Below are 22,093 nucleotides of genomic sequence, written 5' to 3' on the forward strand. Positions count from 1 at the left end.
CATTTATCCAAAAGGACTCCAGAGTGAGGCCGAGAACCCTGAAATTATCTGATAAAAGTTTAAAGTGGTGCACAAGGTAGCTTAAACAAACAACAATGTAACAGAGTAGCCGTATGAATCGGGAGAGCAAGGTTTTTTTTCTGACGGTGATAACACCATGATAAGATTCAAGAACTTCTGCTTATGATCTCCAAGAAGATTCTCATCGGAGTCGAGCCTGGTCGTGATGAGTCTCAGCCTCTTAACCGGCCTATGGTCTCCCCTACGTTGAAGAGACTAGTTTGTGAGGCCCGTTGGCTGGTGTTCCACTCACCCTCTGCTGGCCCATGTTGATGCGCCTCATGTTGATCTGCAGCACGTACTCCTGGTCGGCGTGGACGTCCAGCCAGGCCTGCTTCTCCCGGAAGCTTCCTCCGCCGCCACTGCCACCGGCTGCCGGGACCGGGCGCTCCGTCTGCTCCTGGCACTCCTCCCACCAGCCCTTGACGCTCAGACGCACCTCCACCACGGGCAGGTGGCTGAGGTAGGTCCAGGCCTGTGGTGGTGGTGGAGGAGGAGGCCAACGGTTGGAGTAGAGAAAGAGGGAAGGGTTGAGGGGGAGACACAGAGATATGAGTAGAGAGAGACACAGTTACAGAGGGAAAGGAGGAAGAGGGAAGAATTAAATGATGGGAAGATAATAAGAAAATAAAGGCGTGGAAGGATAATAGGAAAAATGGTTTGGCATGGTTTGACAGAGAGAGAGGAGGGGACAGAAAGAGCGAGAGATACAGAGGAGAGAGAGACAGAGAGGAAGAGAGAAAGAGAGAGGAGAAAATGTGGGATTTAAGCGGGAGCCCTGTGTAAGATGGACAGATCTATCAGCTAAGTCTCTCTTGTTTGACAAAAGCTTGAATCATTCAAACACACATTACATCGGGGTCTCAGGCGCCTCTTAAGTGTTCTCATGGTGAATTTAACATTGAGTTCCAAAGGCAAATCCAAAAGGAGATATAAAGCATAACAAAAAGAGAGCGGTAAAGGAGGAGCAGATAAGAAAGGACAGCAAGAGACACACAGAGGAAGCACAGATCAGAAAGTGTGTGCGTGCATGCGTGTCGATAAGGCTGTGTGTGTGTGTGTGTGTGTGTGTGTGTGTGTGTGTGCTTGTGCGTGTGTGTGTGTGTGTATGTGTGCCCGCCCGTATGGAAGAGAGAAAAGCCTTTCTGATTCACCCGGCAAAAGCTATTTATGCGAGGATTACTCTCCCCGAGAGAATCAAGACAGGAACACTGCTGCACATCTAATTATTTAATTAGAGAGTCCACAGTATCTGTAGCCAGGGTAAAGGAGAGGAGAGGGAGAGAGGGAGGGATGGGAGGGGGGGGGGGGACGACGACACTGATTGGGCAAGGCCACAGAGACCCTGCAATGGTGTCCAGACACTCTCATTAGAGCCACAATTAGCACTTATATTGGAGGGATGAAATCCTCGTCAACGGGTGAACGGGGGAATGGTGGAGGTGTCTGCGGTTGACTAGAACCGGGAGTCCCGGTCGGGACATTGTGTATCAGGTACGAGTACAGGGCTGTATGTACATTCACATATTTATACAGAACCACAATAACAACTTCAGAGAGGAGGCGTGAAGCATGCAAGAGAAACGCAATAGGGAAATAAGAACCAAAGGGAGATGAACAGCGCACTTCACAGATTTATAGTGCGGACATAACGTCATCCGTTTGTACCTGAGACATTTGCAACGCGTTGAGCTCCTGGCCCACGATGGCAGCGAACGCACTCTCCTTTCCCTCACAGGCGGCAATGAGCTCAGGCAGCCCTTCTATTGGTCCCTGGAAGCCACTGGCCCCGCCCCTCTTGTTTCGGTTTGCCCCTTTCCTGCAGAGAGATATGAAAGGGTGTGTGCGTGGGGGTCAGGGGGAGGGGGGGGGGGATTGGTCACGTGATGCCAGAACTCCCCGCTGGCCATCGCCACGGCGACCGTCCTCCCTCATCCCTCTCTTAGCATTCTTATTGAGTTTGCACAAAATTATTCGTCACCGCAGGACACCGGCTTGGAAATTCATACGGCGTGTGCACGGAAAACCTATTCCAGATTGCCTTCCAGAACGCTCACTCAAGTCAGCGTGTATGTGCTGCCATCCGCGTGTATGTGTGTGCGTGCGCTTCCGTGTGTGTGTGTGTGTGTGTGTGTGTGTGTGTGTGTGTGTGTGTGTGTGCGCGTGCGTGCGTGCGTGCGTGCGTGCGTGCGTGTGTGTGTGATGGGGGAGGAGGTAGGTTAGAAGGTTTTCCGACACTGGCCGGTGGCGCATGTGATAATAATAATGTTTGCTGACTTCCCATAGTGCAGCATGGGTAATGCAAGCCGGGCCATACAGCGCTGCTAATCAGACAATCACAATAGTGTGGGCAGGCACTCGCCTAGCACCCGCCGCACCACAGCTTACATTAAACCTCTGTCTGTGACCCGCCTCTTGTTTGAGTATGCGGCGCGCAGACCTTTCATGCTCCGGAGCTGTGAGTGACGCGAAGCTGATCCAGAGGCCGCAGCTGTTGTGTTTGCGTGGCTGACGGGGGAGTGAGGCGAGGTTTGACGTTTACCTGAACAGGTGGAGGTCCTGTTGTTCTATGCATGGCAGCGTCAGCAGGGAGGAGTCCTGCAACCACCGGCCTTGGATGATCATCTGGACCAGGTTACAGATGCTGAGCGCCGTCACCAGCCAGCCCTCGTTGGCAGCCACATCCAGCATAGCCTGGAAACACGAGAGTGGGGATTCTTAACATGGGCTTTCTGACATAGGTGCAACCAGAGGTGGAAATCAATTGTACATATCGATGAAATAAAGATCGAAAAAAGGGTAGCTTGTGGAAACTTGTTACAACATGCTTAAAAGACGTTGGGGAGTGTTGGTTGTGTCTTATCCAACACAATGTCAAATGGCATTCACAGCCACGCTGCAGCCGAGGTCGCTTCCCTGGCGTGACGTAGATCCAAGTCAAACAGGATGCATGCGTGGGACAAGGCGTGGGAGGACGGGGATTTGATCTGTCTGAATTTGATGGGTTTGTGCTTGTACACATGTACGGCTGTGAACCAATCGCGTTAGCCGCTTGCAGTCTGTATATGAGGGGGTGGAAATGGCTGAGCCTGCCAGCACGGACATGGTAATGTCATCACAGAATACTTTATGGGTCTGTGGAAATGAGCCACCGGCGTGAATAATAAGCATCATCTGAATTGTGACAGCAGCCGGCCCAGATACTCTTTCATGTCTCTATCTGGGAATTCATGTTTTTAAAGACGCCGGACAACTACCAACCAAACACGTTTGACTCTTTTTACTTAAACAGTAATACAACAGCTCATGCTTAATCAATGACTACATTCGTTAAAATATGTAATCCGAAAACCGACAGCTTCCCACTCATTATTGACAGCTCCTCCGTCTCGCCCTCCCCCTAGGTTAAGAGTCTGGGTGTCATCCTCGACAGCACACTATCCTTTCAATCCCATATCAATAACATCACCCGGTCTGCCTACTTCCACTTACGAAGCATCAATTGCCTCCGCCCCTCCCTTACCCCCCACACTGCCGCCATCCTTGTCCACAGCCTCCTCACCTCCCGCCTGGACTATTGCAACTCTCTGGCCTCCCTCAAAAATCACTCCATAAACTTCAACTGATCCAGAACTCAGCTGCCCGCATTATAACAAGAACCCCTTGATGTGTTTTTTACTTTGTGTACGGTGAGTGTCCCGAAAGGCGCCTTCTAAATAAAATGTATTATTATTATTATTATAATCTATGCACCACGCAATTGGCCGTTTCCGCGAATGTTGACCCCTCCCGCCTACATGCCTGTAGGCATGTCTGACATGACCTACGCCATTGTCAAGGTGACGTCCTCCTGCTTGATCTGGACCACCTTCCCCTCCCTTTTGGTGTGAATTAAGAGTGCACAACACAGCTGCACTCCAACACACTTAATTAATCCAAAAGTCATCCCGGTGAAAGTCACTATGGCTAAAAAGACGCCTGGAGTGCAGCCACGGCGCCCGGGGAAGTTAATCAAAATGCTAATGCGCCACAAATTAAGGGAGCGATTAACATTTCACAGTAGCTGCTTGAGCAAATGGGTGGCAGCACATGGCAGACGTAATCGTGGAGCTGGGAGGGAGGGGCCGTAAAGAGAGACAAGAGAGGAGAGACAATGCCGTAGCGCCAAGTTAGTTCATTCGTAATGTATATCTGTGAAGCATCCGAATGGCGTGTTCTTTTTGTAGCGTTCATCATGTGGTAAGCCTCGAAGAGAGCATCCTGATATTCACATTTTTGTTTAGCGATGAATATCAGCCTGGTCGTGGCTGGGCAGCAATGAATTTTCAAATATGGCATCTTGGCCTTATGTTAAAAAAACTCAAGCCAATCAGAGCGGCAGTTTTGCCCTTGTCGAATCGGGTTGGAAGTAAAGTCAAAAACATATTTTAATCTGAGGAAAACCTGCCGTGCAAATTTTCGGTCAAACTTTTAACATTGTCTTTTTTCAGAGAAAATCTGTTTTTCTTGGTTTCTCTTCACTACCAACTGTCACACATCACTACACATAACCTTTGGCTTATCATTAGCTATTAACTAGTGATTTTGGGATGTAGTTTCACTAATGAGGCTCCGATAGAGTCAGATCCAATATGTCCTTCCTTCATTCTGTTCCCAGCCTGTATACTTATTGTGGCTGCCATGACATTTACCCTGTTTTATGGGATTAGGAGTGCAAGTGAATATACACACAATTACTTCTAGACCTCATTTCTGTCTTTGTTTAATAGTCTTAGTTGCCCATCGCTTAGATAAAGTGGATATTTCAAGGGATTCAAATTGACACTGAAAAATTTGTCATTGCAAGTCCAGGTTTCATGACTGTGTATCAGAACATGTTTTGTCTCACTGAGATGCATTTGTACCTCAGTCCTACAGTGCTGTGTGCCACATTTAGTTAGGAGCATCTTACTCCAATGTGGTAATGTCACTGCTTACTATGTGCTCACTTTAATTAATGTATTTTTGGTAATGATGATATGTAATGACCATTTTTTAAGTAGAAAAGCCTAACCAGGGACATGGGTCGCAAATTAGCCTTGTCTAGAAACCCTATATGCAACACATCTGTTTCATGTATTGTAACCTGTTACAATGTTTTTTGCATTGTCCCTGACAAAAAAATGAATATATAAAATAAAACGTGACTACTATCAATAACTACGTTGTTTTTGTCGCCAACCACTGAGACGTGAAAGATTTAGTGGAAAAAAAAGAATCAAATGGTAAGTACACTGTATTCATAAAGCGCTTTTCCAACCTGGCCACACAAAGAGCTTTACAATAAGTGGCCTCACATCACCCAGTCGTACACACATGCATACACCGACGGCGGGGATCGAACCAGCGACCTTCCGGTTGACAGACAACCTGCTCTACCTTCTGAGCTCCAGCCGGTCTTGCTGTTACACAAAGAGCGACAGCTTACGACAATGAGCACAACAAACGTATACAAAACATCTGCACTCCCTTCGTTAGCCAACAGACCACTCAGATAGAACTATTACAAATCAATCAGAAGGGCCATAAAACGGTCAGGCGACGCTCCAGTCACCTGCCACAGCGAGACGCCAGGAGCGCGGCCTACAGCTGCAGCCCCCTGACCCCAACGTGGAGATAATCACAAACACATGTGTACAAACACACAGAGGAGCGGGCCAGGATTCACAGACTCTCAGAGACTTTCCTTCCACATGCAACGCGTGGAGATACTGTAGCTTGGAGCCGTTTGAGATCCTCCGTGCAGACTGTGTTGGGTGTTGGTAGGGCACTGACGAGGCGACAGCAGGAGGCATGGTTTGTCACAACCAGATCACGGCCCCCGTTTAACAATGGCAGATCATTGCCACTATAAATACTTCACACGTCTCATCCGCATTTTAAGGGATGTTTGTTGTATTGAATCACGAGGATCGGCTCCTGCCTAAAAACTCTGACAACTTGTTTTTATCTTCAATTCATATCAATGGCTTCTGATTCAGAAGCGATTGGATATATACAGTATATAACTATAAATATATATTAATACACACATCATTCCTATTAGGCCTAGGATCTCAATGCCAACACATTCTTGAGGCTATTTTCTGAATTCACACTTTGCTAGTTAAGATGCAAAACACACAAGTGTCTCCGGTGATCTGCTGAATTCCCTGCTGTCTTTACCAAGGTTTGTGTGGGTCTCTGGTGTTTTTTCTATGCCGCGGCTAAACGGTCTCCCTCATGTCTCCGAGATAATCTCTTCCCTCTTGCTCTCCCTCTCCCTCCCTCCCTCTCCCCATTTCGCTCAATCTATAGATTTACGGGCTTGCTGGTTCTCTGTGCACACGCACAAAATGCACCATTTTATGAGCTATGACTTTTTTAATAGGTAAAAAAAAGTTACTCTTTGTGTGAAAACAAAAAAAACAAAACAAAGAAAATCACTTAAAAAAAAATACATCACACATCGGCCGTGAAACACGCATTCAAACTTGATCTGAACATAAACACTTAGAATAAAACCAGCCCCTCTGTTGCCCTGCTACGGACAGAGGCTTCGGTCCGGCTCTGGGGTGAGACGACCCTGGGGGTCGGGGGGGGGGGGGGGGACAGATGGAGAAGCGCTCAGGGCTCTCCCTGTGATGTGATCTATAGACGAGCTGCGTCCCTGGAGGACCACAAAATACGGCGGAGCAAGTGCAGGTCTGCGGCTGAAACCCCCCCGCCCCCGCCCCCCCCCAAAGAATAAACAACCCCGAAACGGTCTTTGCAGACCGTCATACCTAACACTATACCTTGTATCAGGTGTTGTGCTATGCGGTTCTTTAACCCCCCCCGCCCCCACCCACACACACGTCACCCCCTCCCCAACACACACACACACACACACACACACCCCACCAGGAATAAGCAACCCCCCACCCGCCATCTTCTCCGCCCCCACCCACCCACCCACCCACCCACCCCCCTCTCCTCCCCACCTGGCTGATGCGTATGGCGTTGTCCAGCACCGTCTTGGTGTCGGTGCCGTAGTCGCTGCAGGGCAGCGCGGCGCGGCTGAAGTGGGCCTGCAGCAGCAGGTGGGTCTTGGTGTGGGCGCTGTCGTAGGAGTGGGGGTTGACAGGCAGGGGGAGCTGCTGAGCCAGCTGGCTGTTGAGCTGGTCCTCGTTGTGGCGCACGGGCAGCTCGGCGTACTCCTCCGCGTCCTGGTGGATAGATGGATGGATAGATGGATAGATGGATGGTTAGATGCGTGGATAGACAGACAGACAGACAGACGAGGAGGCGCGGAGGTAAGTGAGTCACATGTATTTATGCAGCACCTGTCACAGACGTCACTGAGCGCTTGACACGCGAACAATACAAATACAGGTGTGAAAAAAGGTAGAGGAATAGAAAAACACATGCGGTTACACACACACACACTGTTGAATAAAAGCCTGCCTGAAAAGACGAGTCTTTGAGCGTTTTCTGTTTCTGACTCCTACGTGGAAAGCTCTTGATTCCATGTAGGAGCTGCGGCCCCTAAAACAGGGATTCACCTGGATCACAGCACAGCCACACTTTGAAAAGGAGGCTTTGGCCTTTTTCATGCTGAATAACGATGCATGCACTTCCACTTCTTGCTTGACTGGACACTAGGCGATCCTTTCTTGCTCCATACCACTATATTACTACTCGCCCATGGCTGTGGTTTCGACAAACACAATTCCCTTCCGAATAAATATTCAGAAGAGCGGACGGTCTCTGCAAAGTCTTTGAAGCAGTCACCAGTTTTTCAGTGTGAGGGATGACCAAAAAATAAAACGGGTGCCCCCTGTTCAGACATCAGAGACCCATGAGCTCCCAGCCGAGTGAAAAAAGAAAAAAAGATATGACGGTTGAATGGTTTTCTGTGCTTTGAGGTTCAACGTTTGGCCATGTTGTTTAGTGGCGGTTTGGGCAGAGAGATGCATGGACACGCATTGCTCAGCTCCCCTAATTCACTCCAGTTCAACTTCCGCTAATGGAGTCCCATCAAGCGGCTCCGACGGAGGCATTTGTCACAGCCTTTCCCCCCGGCCTCCCCCTGCCCTGGACTGTTAGGGCTCCATCCATCACTGACTGGAGGCAGTGTTTCAAAAGCCTGGAATTGAGAACCAGGGCTGGGATGAGCAGAGAGGGAACGGTGTGTGTGTGTGTGTGTGTGTGTGTGTGTGTGTGTCGGGGGGGGGGGGGGGATGGTTGGTGTTGGTGGTGGTGGAGAGAGAAATCACGGCGTGAGTGATGGATCTCCGCTGCGCTGCTGTTGCGTCCGCATGCGGATGTTAGGCGAGAACGCCTATATATCTACAGACGGAGATCAGAGCGACTGCCTGTCCGTCCGGCCTGGGCCCCGTCATCCCCCTGTTCAGCCTCAGCCTCACCCCCTGCTACCCTGGGACCTCTGGTGCTCCGTCTCACCCCCTGCTACCCTGGGCCTCTGGTGCTCCGTCTCACCCCCTGCTAACCTGGGCCTCTGGTGCTCCGTCTCACCCCCTGCTACCCTGGGACCTCTGGTGCTCCGTCTCACCCCCTGCTACCCTGGGACCTCTGGTGCTCCGTCTCACCCCCTGCTACCCTGGGACCTCTGGTGCTCAGCCTCAGCCCCTGCTACCCTGGGACCTCTGAAGAACGCTGGTGTTTAGCCTCAGCCTGTCTCCCCCCTGCGCCCTGGGACCTCTGGAGAAGCGCCAGAGAAGAGAGAGACCAAGGGCCAATAGCAGGAGATGGGGACGGGGACGGGGATTTTCATGTTAGAGGTCTAGAGAGACAGAACAAGGGTGGGTGGGCATGGGGGGCTGTGGGAGGAGGTGGATGTGTTAGAAGGCCGACCCCGAGTGAAGAGGGAGGCGGGAGGAGGGGAGGGAGCGAGTGATAAAAGTAAAAAGAGAAGGAGGAGCAGCAGCAGAGCAGTTGGAGCTCATTAGAGGCCCCACATTAGGGGGGTGAAAGGGGAGGGTGGCCGGGGCTGTGTACCTGACAAGAGGGGGGCGTGGACTAGAGGGTGTGTGTGTGACTGGCCTATTATGCTGCGTCCTGGCGGGCGATGGGGTGGGTGGGTGGGTGGTGTTGGTCTGTGTCCAAGCACACGTCGCATGCAGGAGGGAAACAATGTGTTGCAGCTTGACTACCTGCCCTCCACATGTTAGCCTCACTGCTGGTGTTGGAGATCCCCTGGAGAACGCACACGCGGAGAAGGAACGCACACGCGGAGAGGGGAACACACTGTTTCCCTTTGGCGGTTTTCTTTTCCTCCCCCACAGTGTATAATTGTTTCAGTAAGTGCTGCTCCATGCACACTTTTCCCTTTGCACAAAACTTTCTTAATGTATGACATTGTAAGTATTTGATAGGATTCAATAATAGCACCAATCGTATTGATGAATATCGATTTCATTTCATATCATTTTTGGATAGTTATGCCTTTCACAAAGTTAAATCAAACCTTCCACAGATACCCTATAAATCAGTCTCCTGGCCTGTAACGTACACACCATCTTTCAACAAGATAAAGGACTTTTCAGTCGCCGCTCCGTAAAACAAGAAAAGAGCTTCTTTTCCACGCTTAATTTCAGTTAGTTCCACGTTGACCTTTGACCCCGGCTCTTTCTTGCGCCCTCCCCCTCACCCTTCCATTTGTTTTCTCTGTATAAACGTGTCAGTGGTTGCTGTCCATGAAGAGGAGTGAGAGCTTCCTGAACACAGATGTGATGTCACTGATCCCTGCACCTCCCCGTACAGAGGTGTGAGACCGCCGGGGAGCACATCACTCATTATTGATTCCCACCAATCACGTGCAGGCAGGCAAATAAAACAAAAGCTGTTGACTGCATAGTGGGGGGGTTGTCAATCAGTGAGGGGGATGAGCCAAGACAAGGGGAGTAACAATGACAGGCTTGTACATACAATCTGTTAATAAGGCTGTTAATCTGTTAATAAAATAAAAAGTGATTGTGTGTATATGTGGTTGTGTTTGTGTGTACGTGGTTGTGATGTATATGTGTGTGTGTGTGTGTGTGTGTGTGTGTGTGTGTGTGTGTGTGTGTGTGTGTGTGAATAGTTGGTTGTAAAGATGTGTGTGTAAGTGTGAAAGTATTTGTGTGCCTGTGATGCATATGGTTGTGTGCATGTGTGTATATGGGTCTTTGTGTGATGTATATGTAGGTTAAGTATGGTTAAGTATGTGCACGTTGATTTTGATGTGTGTGTGTGTGTGTGTGTGATGCACATGTGCATGCGTGTGTGTGTGTGTGTGTGTGTGTGTGTGTGTGTGTGTGTGTGTGTGTGTGTGTGTGTGCGTGCGTGCGCGGCCCCACCGAGAGCAGAGAGAGGATGTCATGGATGGCCAGCTCGGCCTTCAGCCTCTCCTTGAACGTGCGGATGGTCTGGTGCTTCAGGTAGTAGTAGGACGAGATGCGTCCGTACGTCAGAGGCTCAATGGTGCGTCCGTCCTGTGGCGGAAACACAATAACAACAACAACCAGCCCATCAAGGAGGCGCTCTCGTCCGGGGTCTACCCTCCTCTGTCTCCTATCAGACCTCTACCAGCAAAGGTGGAGGAAATCCCAAACACATGTGCACACAAACATGCAACGTCTGACTGTGTGACACCGTTATGAATGCGATGGTAATGACATTGACATGGACGTATGTATGCATGAATGGGCGGCGGTGCACGTCCAGCAGACCTCCTGTATCTCCAGGCAGTAGGAGCACTCCAGGTCTCGCAGGCCGCCCTCCACCAGGTTGGACAGGTACTTGTTGATGGTCTCATGGCTGACGTCGTCCAGGCTGTAGTAGCTGCGGACACGCCGACACGCGACCACACACACACACACACACACACACACACACACACACACACACACACACACACACACACACACACACACACACACACACACACACACACACACACACACACACACACAGGGTCAGCAGACAAACAGCCACAGCACTGCAGTGAGGCTGAGAAGGGATCCGGAATTGTAGCGTAATCCCGTTCCGCCGCAATGCAATTTCCGGTCTCTTGACTTCCTATGGGCTGTGTCCGGCAGTTAACAGTCCGTGGAACGATTGGAATAATAACCAGACAGGAAGAACAACAAGGAAAATAAATATGTTTTCTGACGAAGAACGTGACACATCAATATCTGAAAGATGTGGCTGAAACGGATATCTCTCCAAAGTAGCGAATACCGCTCCCTCTGAAGTCCCGCCCTCACACTCTCCGATAACGTCCGTTTGGAACCTCGCTCGCGTTCCGTCGTGAGATGAGAACGCCTGGGAACGAGGTTAGCGTTGAGCGCATTGCCAAAACACACAACCCAACCGAAACCAAACCAAACAAGTCTTTAACATCAGTTATCTCGTCAGCAGTGAGGGAATAAGTTGGCGCAAACTTGCATCTCGGGCTGCTGCGACGCACCGCGATTAAATCCCCCGGGTAATAGAAAAGCAAAACAACCTTCAGACATGGCGGTCGGGAGGTAAAGGGTAATCATTCACGGTGGTTAAGCCGTAGGCATTCAAGCCTGTTTGCAGTTTATTTACAGTGTATCGACTCTGTGGTGCTGGCCCCCACAGGGACTGCAGTTGAAACTCATTAGTGTGTTGTTTCGACAACCAATACTGTTCCTCCACCCCCCCCCCCTTCCCCCGCCTTCGTGACATGGTCCAGTAAAAAAATGTAATACTACAGCGCCTCCTCTAGCTTCTCATGTATGAGTTATTTGACCGGACAACACACAGAGGGGATACGATTATAGCAACAGGTCAGGTCAAGAAGGATAAGCAAGCGGTTGCGGGTGGTGGTGAGGGGGTTGTGGATGTGGTGGAGGAGCACCCCGCCCCACAGATGCACTAGTCTGCACTGAGAACAAATGCCAAAGCTGCAGGGGCCTTTGCCAGCAAATTATTCCCAGCCTCGTCCATTACTGGCTTCAATACCAAAACCAGTGGCCAAAATGGGTTGCATGCGCAGCATCCAATGGGGGTAACGGTTACCACATGGGCAGCGGCAGACGTGCATGCTGTCAGGTCAGTTTGTTAGCTTGTAGCGACACGCAATGTTAGCGGTAGATGAGGGATGAAAACAGGTAGCAGCCGCACGTTCGCTAAGACAGAATGTGGCATCGAATGTGCTTCTCTGGACGCGTCACAGAAGTAATATGAAGCAGTAGATCTTTATTTCTATAGATAGAAGTTGCTTCACTCTATATCCACCGCCTGGTAGTTGAGATGAGCAAATGCATTGTGAGTAAACATCACATTGCAGTGTTTCCCACAGACCAGACCAGGTAACAATGTTTGTTGACGGGGGGGGGGGAGGGGATTACGGGCTGGCGGAGTTGTTGACGGGGGGGGGGGGGGGGGGGGGGGGGGAGTACAACAAAGCAAGTACAACTAAATTAAGTGCATTCCTCGTTCAGTGCAAAAGTAGCAATAAATAAGTATAAAAAGTCACTATGGACATAAAAAAAAAGTGCATAAAAACCACACACCCCGCACATATACATCCACATTAAACAAAACAAAATGAACACACTGAAACATAGAATAGTAAACCGGCAAGGAAAGCACTGAGCCGCTGCACCTACGTGCACCGCCATGTTGTGGGCGTAACCAGGTAGGTCTAGTAACCACATAGTGCGCTGTCTCATGCTTTGTTTAGCAATAGGAAACACTTCTCATTAATGTCAGCGGCTGACTATCTGTCAAGCATCATTGTTATCTTTGTTGTTGGCTTCTCCGCCCGCCCACATACTGAGTGCAAACCGGGGCCTGCTTGCCTCAGCACCACGTCACCTGACTGATGGGCCACTCGGCATATTACGGTACAGTTAAACATAAAATGGCAACTCCATGACGATCATTCACATCATTTATTCTGCGGCCTTGAAGAGGCGGGAGCTGTAAAGAATCCCCACCCCACCCTTCCTCCCATCTAGGGAGGATGGAGGGATCAGGGGGGGGGGCACGGCGACCGCCATATTTGATGTGCATTTGATGTTAAGTATTTCCTTCATCATCATCACTCAGTGGCGGTGACAGTGCTCCAGTTTTCAGCGGCTGGACGTGTTTATCACCAAACACATTTCACGGCTCTTTACGAGCCCCAAACCCCCCTTCCACACCCACCCACCATTTCTTCTTCTCTCCTCTGGGTGCCCGGCCTGTCTGATTAAGTCACAGTCATTAGCATCATCACCATTAGGCTCCTGGTGGAGCTGGGGCCCGTCCCGATGACATTTATGAGCCCCACGGGGCCATCTGTGCATGTGCGTGTGCGTGTCTGTTTGTAGGTCTGTGTGTCTCTTCTCAGCACATACAGACGGTGAGCAAGGATTGTCTATCGGTACGTCAGAAGATATTCAGGGGCCGTATAAGTAGCAGAGGATCACCACAGGTACAAAACAAAGGATGGGGGGCTCCCTGCTGCTGGGGAGGTTCTCAGACAACACAAGCCAATCACAGATCACACAGATATTCCAGCACCACAGAGGCCCATAGGGACGGGTTTATTAGCTCAAAGCAACACCCACTGAGGCAAGGTTGAACGCAGCAAGGGTATAAATAGCAACGACCGCAGATCTCTGAATAAAAGATGTCGCCTAATTAGGAGCCGAATGATGAATGCTTTAAAGGGTTGCTGGCTGAAAGCTGGTGCCGGAAGAGGAGCGGGAAGGCCCAGAGGGAAGCCGGTAGGCCCCCGATCACGGTTCGGACAGGTCAGACCACAGAGGATCCCCTCGCCCCTAGTCAGGGTCTGGATGGTAAATGCGGGCTGACAGCCGTGTAAATGCCAGCATGCTGGAATGTTCTGGGACGGTCTCCCGTCTACGCGTTGCAGATGTTGCAGTGCGGCGCGCTGCGCACTTCTAACAGTCCTCTGGCTGCACCCAGAAGGTGGGGAACCCGCCTCGGTGTTGACCGCTAACTCCGGACGGGTCGGTGTCTCACCTGGGGTTCATCACCAGCCGCCTGAAGAAGTAGGTCCACGTGATGTAGTCCATGGCGTCCTGCTTGGAGGTGATCGTGCCGGCAGCGATCTCGGCGTTCAGGTGGTCGGACAGAACGCTGAGGAGGCTGGGGAGGGAAGAGAGATGGACGTGACACCCGAACCAAACCCAGATTCTATCAAATACATTAGTCTGGATACAACAAGTAGGTCGACGAGTACTTTTGTTCCTTAAGGAATATGTTAAGACCCTGTTTTATTTGACCTGCATTGCAAGTTTTACTTCAAAGAACGAATAAGAGACACAATGCAGCTCTATAAAAACAGAAAGCATTGTCCCAGTTCTGGAGCACAAGAGACGGGTCTCACCTGGACTCGACAGGGAAGGGCTCATAGAGGAACTTCTTGTAGAAGTCCTTCTTGATATCGTGAACCAGGATGACTGCCTTGCCCTGGTCATCAAACTGAGGCCTGCCAGCACGGCCCATCATCTGCAGCACATCTGGAGGGAGAGGGACGACAGAGGGATTACCCGACACTAAGCTCAGTCAGCAGGCCCCAAGCACCGCAACTAAACTTTTACAGCATGTGAAATCGAAATAAAAGTGCAGCCGAGAGAACGCCGCCGTGGAGTGAGTTACGACTGGGAAGGAACGTTGACCGCCATCGAAATCAGCTGTTGGGAGACGGGGAGAAAAGGGTGGGTGGGGGAGGCGGTTTGGGAGGAGTACCTGTGATGGGGTAGTCGACGTAGCGCCTGGTTTTGCCGTCAAAGTACTCGGTCCCCTTGACTATCACCAGGTGCGCTGGGAAGTTCACCCCCCAGGCCAGCGTGCTGGTCGCGATCAACACCTGGAGAGGTGAACAAGACAACAAATCATTTTAAAGCCAAAGTTTTATTGAAGCCAGATTTTTAATTCTGTCAGTCTGTCTGTGCCGAGGTGAGACCTGGATCTTGCAGTTGACGAACAGCTCCTCCACGGTGCGCCTGTCCCTCTCGTGCAGGCCGGCGTGGTGCATGCCGATGCCGAACGCCAGCGTCAGCTTCAGGTTGGAGTCCCTCACCGTGGCGATGATGGCTTCAATCTGTGTGCCGCAAACACACAAAACAGACAGCATTTTCATTAACACACACTTCTTCTCCATTGCGATGGGTTTCTGATGATCGCACACCCAATATTTCTATCTTTGGTTAGAATTATTAATATAAAGATTGATGATTGATTTTTCTTTAATTATAGTGTCTCACATCATAAATTAAGCCTAACGGAATGGTCTGACAAGACATTAAATAATAAATAGGGATCAAACATTTTTCAGGGGAGAACATTTCAAATGAAGAAAAAGATTAAAAAATATGCAAATTTAGAAAAATACAAAAATTAGAGTACAAAATTAGAAATGCTTACATTTTTGGTTAGTGACACAGTTTCAAAACAATCCACGTGTGGAGGACGGGCTCGGGAACTCTGACTTGAACTATTGGTACTATAATGTTTGTGCCTTTCTCACTGGAGGGCTGAAGAACTGACTGGTCGGTTGGTCGGGACTGCAGGACCCAAGTGTCCCTTGACGGTGTAAACTATGTACATGTTGTTAAAGTTATTAAAGTAGTAAAAGTAAACCGCCACCCCTTGGCACTAAAGCTGGACTGGAGGGAGCATGACTGCAACGGGACATAGAAAACCATTCGCCCCCGCCCCCCCCCCCAGCCACAACCATGACCCACCGCCTTCACCACCTCCGCGCGGAGGAAATGGAGAGTGAGACGGAGGGGAAAGGGAGATGTTACAAGCAGAGGGGAGCGTCGCGGTGGTGGAAGGACCCCTGCTGGGGGTTTAGTCAGCCAGCGTCAGCCACCTGTCAGTCAAACAGCGGGGCGCTGGGCCGCTACATGGCCCCGCTGCAGAGCCACGCAGCGGGGAGGGCCATATATCATCTCTGGAACCCACACACACGCACGCACACGCACACACACACAGAGACCCGGGGGCCCATTGTGTCAGAGCAAGTGCATGAACAAAAAACACACACACACACACACACACACACACACACACACACACACACACACACACACACACACACACACACACACACACACACACACACACACACACATAAATTATATTATGTATGAAACCGGGGCATTACTGTCATACTTCCATGGTTGCAAATGGACAATGACACACGCACACTCACTCACTCACACACACACACGTTAGTGCTCTTTTGTGCACACATGTTACCATGACTCATTTACATGTGAATTCCGTCCGGGACTAGATAGACAAACACTGACATACGCTCAACACATCTCTGCTAAAGTGCGGATGGCAACGCTGTGCCTCAGTGTGACTTGCCCACCGTAAGCCTTGATAAACGGGGCTTTAAAAGGTCACAGATGGGCCAGGCATCATAAAGAGATGGATGTTAACGTGTTCTTTATGAGGCTGCTCAGCTTTCACAGTGCTGGACATAGAGCCCTGACATCAAACCCACACCCGTAAAAAGCCCACCCCTGAATACACACATACACACACACACACACACATTCACTAACACACACGGGAGCAAATACACGTATGCATAGAAACACACAGACACACACACACACACGAAGGGGGACACCGGCCAATTCTGTGCATGGAAGAACAATTAATCTTGGCACAAACAACTGCTAACGTGTGTGTGTGTGTGTGTGTGTGTGTGTGTGGATAGGTGAGTGTGAGCATGTGAGTGTGAGCGTGAGTGTGCATGCAAACGTGCGTCTCAGAGTGTGTTAGGCCCGTTAGGTACTCATGCTGTGGTAATTACAGCCTCTGCTTTATCAGCACTGAGTAATTGAGTGTTGGAATAATATTAGCATACTTTTAAAATCTTCATTCAAAGGAGATGTTTGCTCACATCTTGAAATGATCTGATGACACAGACAGTATGACGGAAGATGATACAGGCCTTTCCGGCAGAAGTCGGGTTTAAATTCCCTCCGTAATTACACTTAAACCACACTCTGTGAGCTTGTGTGTGTGTGTGTGTGTGTGTGTGTGTGTGTGTGTGTGTGTGTGTGTGTGTGTGTGTGTGAGTGAGTGAGTGAGAGTACATATAGAGAGAGAGAGAGAGTCAGAGTGAGAGAGTGTTAGCAAACTAGCCAAAAGCGGGATCAAAATGCAAACGGGGAATAGAAGGGTTCCATAATACTAAAACTGAATAAGGGTATGGGAGATCACACGCAGGCTCTGTAGTTTTTGTGGAAATAAATGTGGCCTAGACACAGTATAACATATACACACATATACACTAGGGCTGCATGATTATGGCCAAAATGATTATCACGATTATTTGGATCAATATTGATATTGTTTGTCGCTGGTTCACTCGCCCTAAATCCAAAATACTTCCAGATAACGGCCGATGATCCACGACGATGGACGAGATCTTCGACTTCTGCTGTGTCAGACATTTTAAATTTGTTTCATTTCTTTCTAAGTATTGGCTAAGCCTTGTCCAGCCTGCCTCCAGTAGAGTCGATTTCAGGCTTCAGACCACGGTGGAGTTTGTGCTGGAATCACGCAGACAGCATGTGTAAACGCATTTTAAATATTGAGCGATCACGTACATTTTATCGTGGGAAGCCAATATCGTCATCGTGATGAAAATTTGAAAGATTATAGTGTAATAAGTAGTAACTACTGTGTATGACAGTTTTAGACAACTCACGTGATGTTTGGAACGTGCTTGCATTGCTATATAAAACATAAAACTGCTTGCCGGGCTTCTTAAGTTTGAGAGGAAATTACATAAAATACAAAATTACGCGCTTACAACTTTGCAGCTCTTTAAGAAAAAACAAACGAAAATCAATATCCAAGGGTACGTGATTAATGTGGAATATGAGCAGACAGTGGCATGGCTCAGAGGTATAGCAATTACTGCTTTGGCCGTCTTCTCCCTCCCTACCCTCCCTGCCCTTCCTCTCCTGGGTTCTGTCTCTTCCCTCCCTCTCCCCCCTCCCTCTCTTCCGCTCCTATCTCTCAGCAGTGGGAGCTGACATCCAGTGAGGCTGCTAACTAACCACCAACGTGTTCTGGATTGTACATGCTCATATGCTCATGCTCATGCTCACATGCTCATAAGACTCGGACCTAGGGGTGTACGGTATAAACGGTATAGAAAGTACACCGGTGTGAAGTTGCGCTACGGTATGGATTTTGACGTTACCGTGTAACCGGTGTGACTGGTAGACAGTGTCGTACTTGTTACAAAGTAAGTAACGTGTAAATACAGTAACGTAACTACTTTTTCATGTAAAAAGTAAAGTTACGCGTAACTACTGAAAATTTGGTAACGAAACGTCGTTTCTTTTTCAATTCGGCACAAAGTTACTTTTCCCAGGGACAGATTTGACAGCGATACTGCCTTCTCAGGCAGTCTGCTATTGCGCAACCACGCAGGCGGGCTTGCCTGCTTGCGCAAAAGTCCCTTGACAAGCTCTACGGCAAGTTTTACGGCAAGGTCCGCGAGCAAGTGGAGAAAGAAATCCATACTATTAAATATTACATTATTATTATTATATATCATTTTACCCCCTCAGAAGCATTTATATCGAAATTAGAAGATAAAATTAACATACCGTGATATAATACCGTTACCGTCTATGCCTCAAATCATACCGTGATATACATTTTAGTCCATACCGTACAGCCCTACTCTGACCTAACCGTCTTTTGTCTGTGTCTTTGTGTTATTCAGATATTATATATATATAATGAACGGTGACGATGATGATGTATCTCTGTAGATAACCCCTTTAAGTGACTTCCCAGATTAATTTATTTTCACACCTTTAAAGGTCCCATGACATGCCACTTTGACAAGCACTGGTGTGCTTAGCCGTTACAAGCCGTTTTGAAAATCTCTGTTATGACATCACAGGTGGGCGTGTCCACCTAGATGTGTGCTGGATAGATCAGTCTACCAGCCTACCCAGTGGACTGTAGCAAACGTTGCTCATCTATCCGTCACACATCTAGGTGGACACGCCCACCTGTGATGTCATAATAGACAGATTTTCAAAACGGCTTGTAACGGCTAAGCACACCACACCTGGTGGCATGACATGGGACCTTTAAGTATATTTATTGTGATAGCACCAGCACAACTATCGCAATGGCCTTCTCCATTTTGCATGCGTAGGCTCTTGTGTTATTAGGAACTTTTTTCTTGGTCATTGTTTGGAAATTAATTGTGGAATCATTTGTCATTACGGGGAGACGTAATTGTTGTGTTTGAAACTGCCACAACATTTCTCATGTGAGAAGAGGCAAAACAAAGTATTTTCATAAGTCTACGTTACGGTATATTAAAGTTGATTAAATATCTTCAGTCCTTTAAATACAGCAGAGTAACAGCAACCAAGAAATCCCATGCTGCATTCTAATGTACAGATACGTTACCGTACTACTATCTGGGAAAAGGGTCCTTTTCCATTATAACAATTCAATGCTATGATAGTATTGTTCTATTGGCAATGGAATATAGATACTGAATTCAGTTTCTTGATGGTACTGCCAGGTGGTTGTGTGTGTGTTGGGCACACCTCTTTCTCGTCCTGGTGGAGCCACTGCTTTGGGTCGTCCTCCGTGGCCAGGTAGGCGATCAGGTCGAGGGCGGTGAGACGTGTCTGTCGCCGTGACGACACGAAGATCAACACGGGTTTGGCCGGAGAATGACTGCGAATGGCTAGAGTGGGCACACACAGGCACACACACACACACACGCACACGCACACGCACACGTACACATTTATTTCCTGTGGTTTGGTGTTGATCAACTTCACAATTCATTTCATTCACAACATCATCATAGAATTCATTCATCATGAATTCCAATATTTCATAGTGCAGCGAGGTCCTATTATAATGATGCCTTGTCAAGGTAAGGTGAGCTGATACTGTGTGTGTGTGTGTGTGTGTGTGTGTGTGTGTGTGTGTGATGATGGGGGAGTGGGGGGGGGGGTTCACCTTGGAAGGAGGGCTTGTTCATGCTGGCCATGCGGGGGCAGTAGTGCTGCCCGGGGAAGCCGTGGATGTGGACCTCCAGGGGGACGGGGCGCACAGATGGGCGGAAATTAAACAAGCCCACCTGTTTGAGTCAGAGGAGGGAGGGGGGGGGGGAGAAGGAGAAGAAAGAGAGACCTCGTGTGAGCAGCTGGCAACAGAGGGGGCCCATCTGGCACTAATGGGAGCTTTCTGTCATTGTCCTAGTGTGTGTGCGAGTGTGTGTGTGTGTGTGTGTGTGTGTGTGTGTGTGTGTGTGTGTGTGTGTGTGTGTGTGTGTGTGTGTGTGTGTGTGTCTGAATCTTTGCACATGCGCGTCTGCTTGCCTGTGTGTGTGTGTGTGCGTGTGTGCGTGAGTGTGTGCGTCAGTGGTCCGCGGCAGCAGAGCTCCTGCGTGGCGGCGAGGGCCCGAGCGTGTGCACACATATCTAACAGGTCCAGGATAATGGATCGGGCAGCACAACACAAACACAGCGGCCCCGGACCAAGCATCGCTGGGCCGGGCCAGGCTATGGGATTTATGGGCCGACAGACTGCCACTCTGCCTGCCAGGCGCTACAGAAGGGGGGGGGGGGGGGGGGGTGCTGGAGCCTTTATGCAACAGTTACCCCCTCCCTTTTTACCACACTGCCCGGCACGAGCGCATACACACACACACAAACACACACACAAACACACACACACACACAAACACACACACACACATCACCCCCCCCTCCCGCCCGGCCGCCCGTCCACTGCCAGGGCTGCCTGTTGGCAGAGGAAGGAGACCCGATCTCCAGACGTGAGCCGGTCTAGAACGCAAGGCTTGATGACACTGAGGTCCAATGACTCCCGACAAGCAATGGCGAAACCTAAGATGTGGCGCGCAACATCCGATCGGGGATTGGACGGATGTCGGTGTCTTTCGGTGGGCTCGTAAAGACTCTTTGCAAGACGACTTTGTTATCTCCGCGACGACACTCCTTCTCTCCGCTGCCGAGCGTCGCCTTATCCGGTCTCGTCGCTCCAGTGGTTTTTCTGATGATTACGCCGCGGCATAGGCGGGCGCCGTCCCGCCACACGAGACTCTGGGAGATTACCCAGATAAAGTGAGGCATCCGACGCAGGCCGGCGCCATCTGTTTACCCTAATAACTGTCATAATATACGGTTGATCAGATGTACATGCAAACTAAAACTACACAGTGAAACAATAATGAAATTCAGTAAATAACATGGCTTTAATTCATTTGGCTGCACAACAGCAATGCGGAACTTGTTACCCGACAGACAAGCGTGGCTGGCTAGATTAACTTCGCCATGTGGAAAGCTTTATGAAGGGGAGAGGAGTACATTACTCTAGATACACCCTATAGATCACTACAACGATGTAGTGTGCTCTACGGCTGGCTGTTCACTCAACCCCTTCTTATCTTTACAGCTACGGCCGCGTGCTTCGGTGTGCTCTCTGACCTGCTTGATGCCCAGCCAGTCGGCCAGGTCCCGGGCGTTGGCCAGGGCGGTGGACAGGCCGACCACGCGCACGCTCTTGGAGGTGTGGGACGAGATGAAGTTGGTCCTGGACACGATGACCTCCAAGACCGGACCCCTGTCCTCGCCTGCGGGGATCGGATGAAGAGACATGTTGATTTGCATGGTGTGTTGGGTTGTGCAGAAGTCGGCACAGACTAAGACTACAGAGTAGATGCAGGCGATCAATGTAAGCTGCACTAGAAGAGGGGTTGAAACCAGGGGGGGGTGATACGGTAACATGACTAGAGCTAGTGATCCCTCTCACCCAGGAGGTGGATCTCGTCGATGATGAGGATGGCCACCTTCTGCACGTAGCTGCGGTTCTGCCAGCTGCGGCTCACCCCGTCCCACTTCTCAGGGGTGGTGACGATGAGGTCGGCCGCCGAGATGGCCCGCATGTCAGGCGTCACGTCACCCGTCAGCTCCACCACCCTTGGGGAAAAAGGGGGGGGGGGAGA

General features: G+C 49.8%; 1 protein-coding gene across 1 annotated transcript in view; it reads right to left on the minus strand.

Annotated features, from left to right (window-relative positions):
- Window positions 1-22,093, minus strand: part of ascc3 (activating signal cointegrator 1 complex subunit 3) — a 92,430-nt gene that overhangs the window by 2,131 nt on the left and 68,206 nt on the right. The window contains exons 27-40 of the mRNA XM_084471187.1: window positions 21,901-22,067; window positions 21,576-21,721; window positions 20,086-20,206; window positions 19,662-19,804; window positions 15,011-15,148; window positions 14,794-14,914; window positions 14,432-14,564; window positions 14,065-14,190; window positions 10,791-10,902; window positions 10,419-10,553; window positions 7,062-7,286; window positions 2,603-2,754; window positions 1,729-1,879; window positions 314-535 (exon numbers count right to left, since the gene is read on the minus strand). Of these exons, the coding sequence (XP_084327313.1) occupies window positions 314-535; window positions 1,729-1,879; window positions 2,603-2,754; window positions 7,062-7,286; window positions 10,419-10,553; window positions 10,791-10,902; window positions 14,065-14,190; window positions 14,432-14,564; window positions 14,794-14,914; window positions 15,011-15,148; window positions 19,662-19,804; window positions 20,086-20,206; window positions 21,576-21,721; window positions 21,901-22,067 (2,092 nt within the window). The remainder of the gene's footprint in view (window positions 1-313; window positions 536-1,728; window positions 1,880-2,602; window positions 2,755-7,061; window positions 7,287-10,418; window positions 10,554-10,790; window positions 10,903-14,064; window positions 14,191-14,431; window positions 14,565-14,793; window positions 14,915-15,010; window positions 15,149-19,661; window positions 19,805-20,085; window positions 20,207-21,575; window positions 21,722-21,900; window positions 22,068-22,093) is intronic.

The sequence above is a fragment of the Micromesistius poutassou genome (assembly GCF_964030765.1).
Source record: "Micromesistius poutassou genome assembly, chromosome: 8".
Taxonomy (NCBI): Eukaryota; Metazoa; Chordata; class Actinopteri; order Gadiformes; family Gadidae; genus Micromesistius; species Micromesistius poutassou.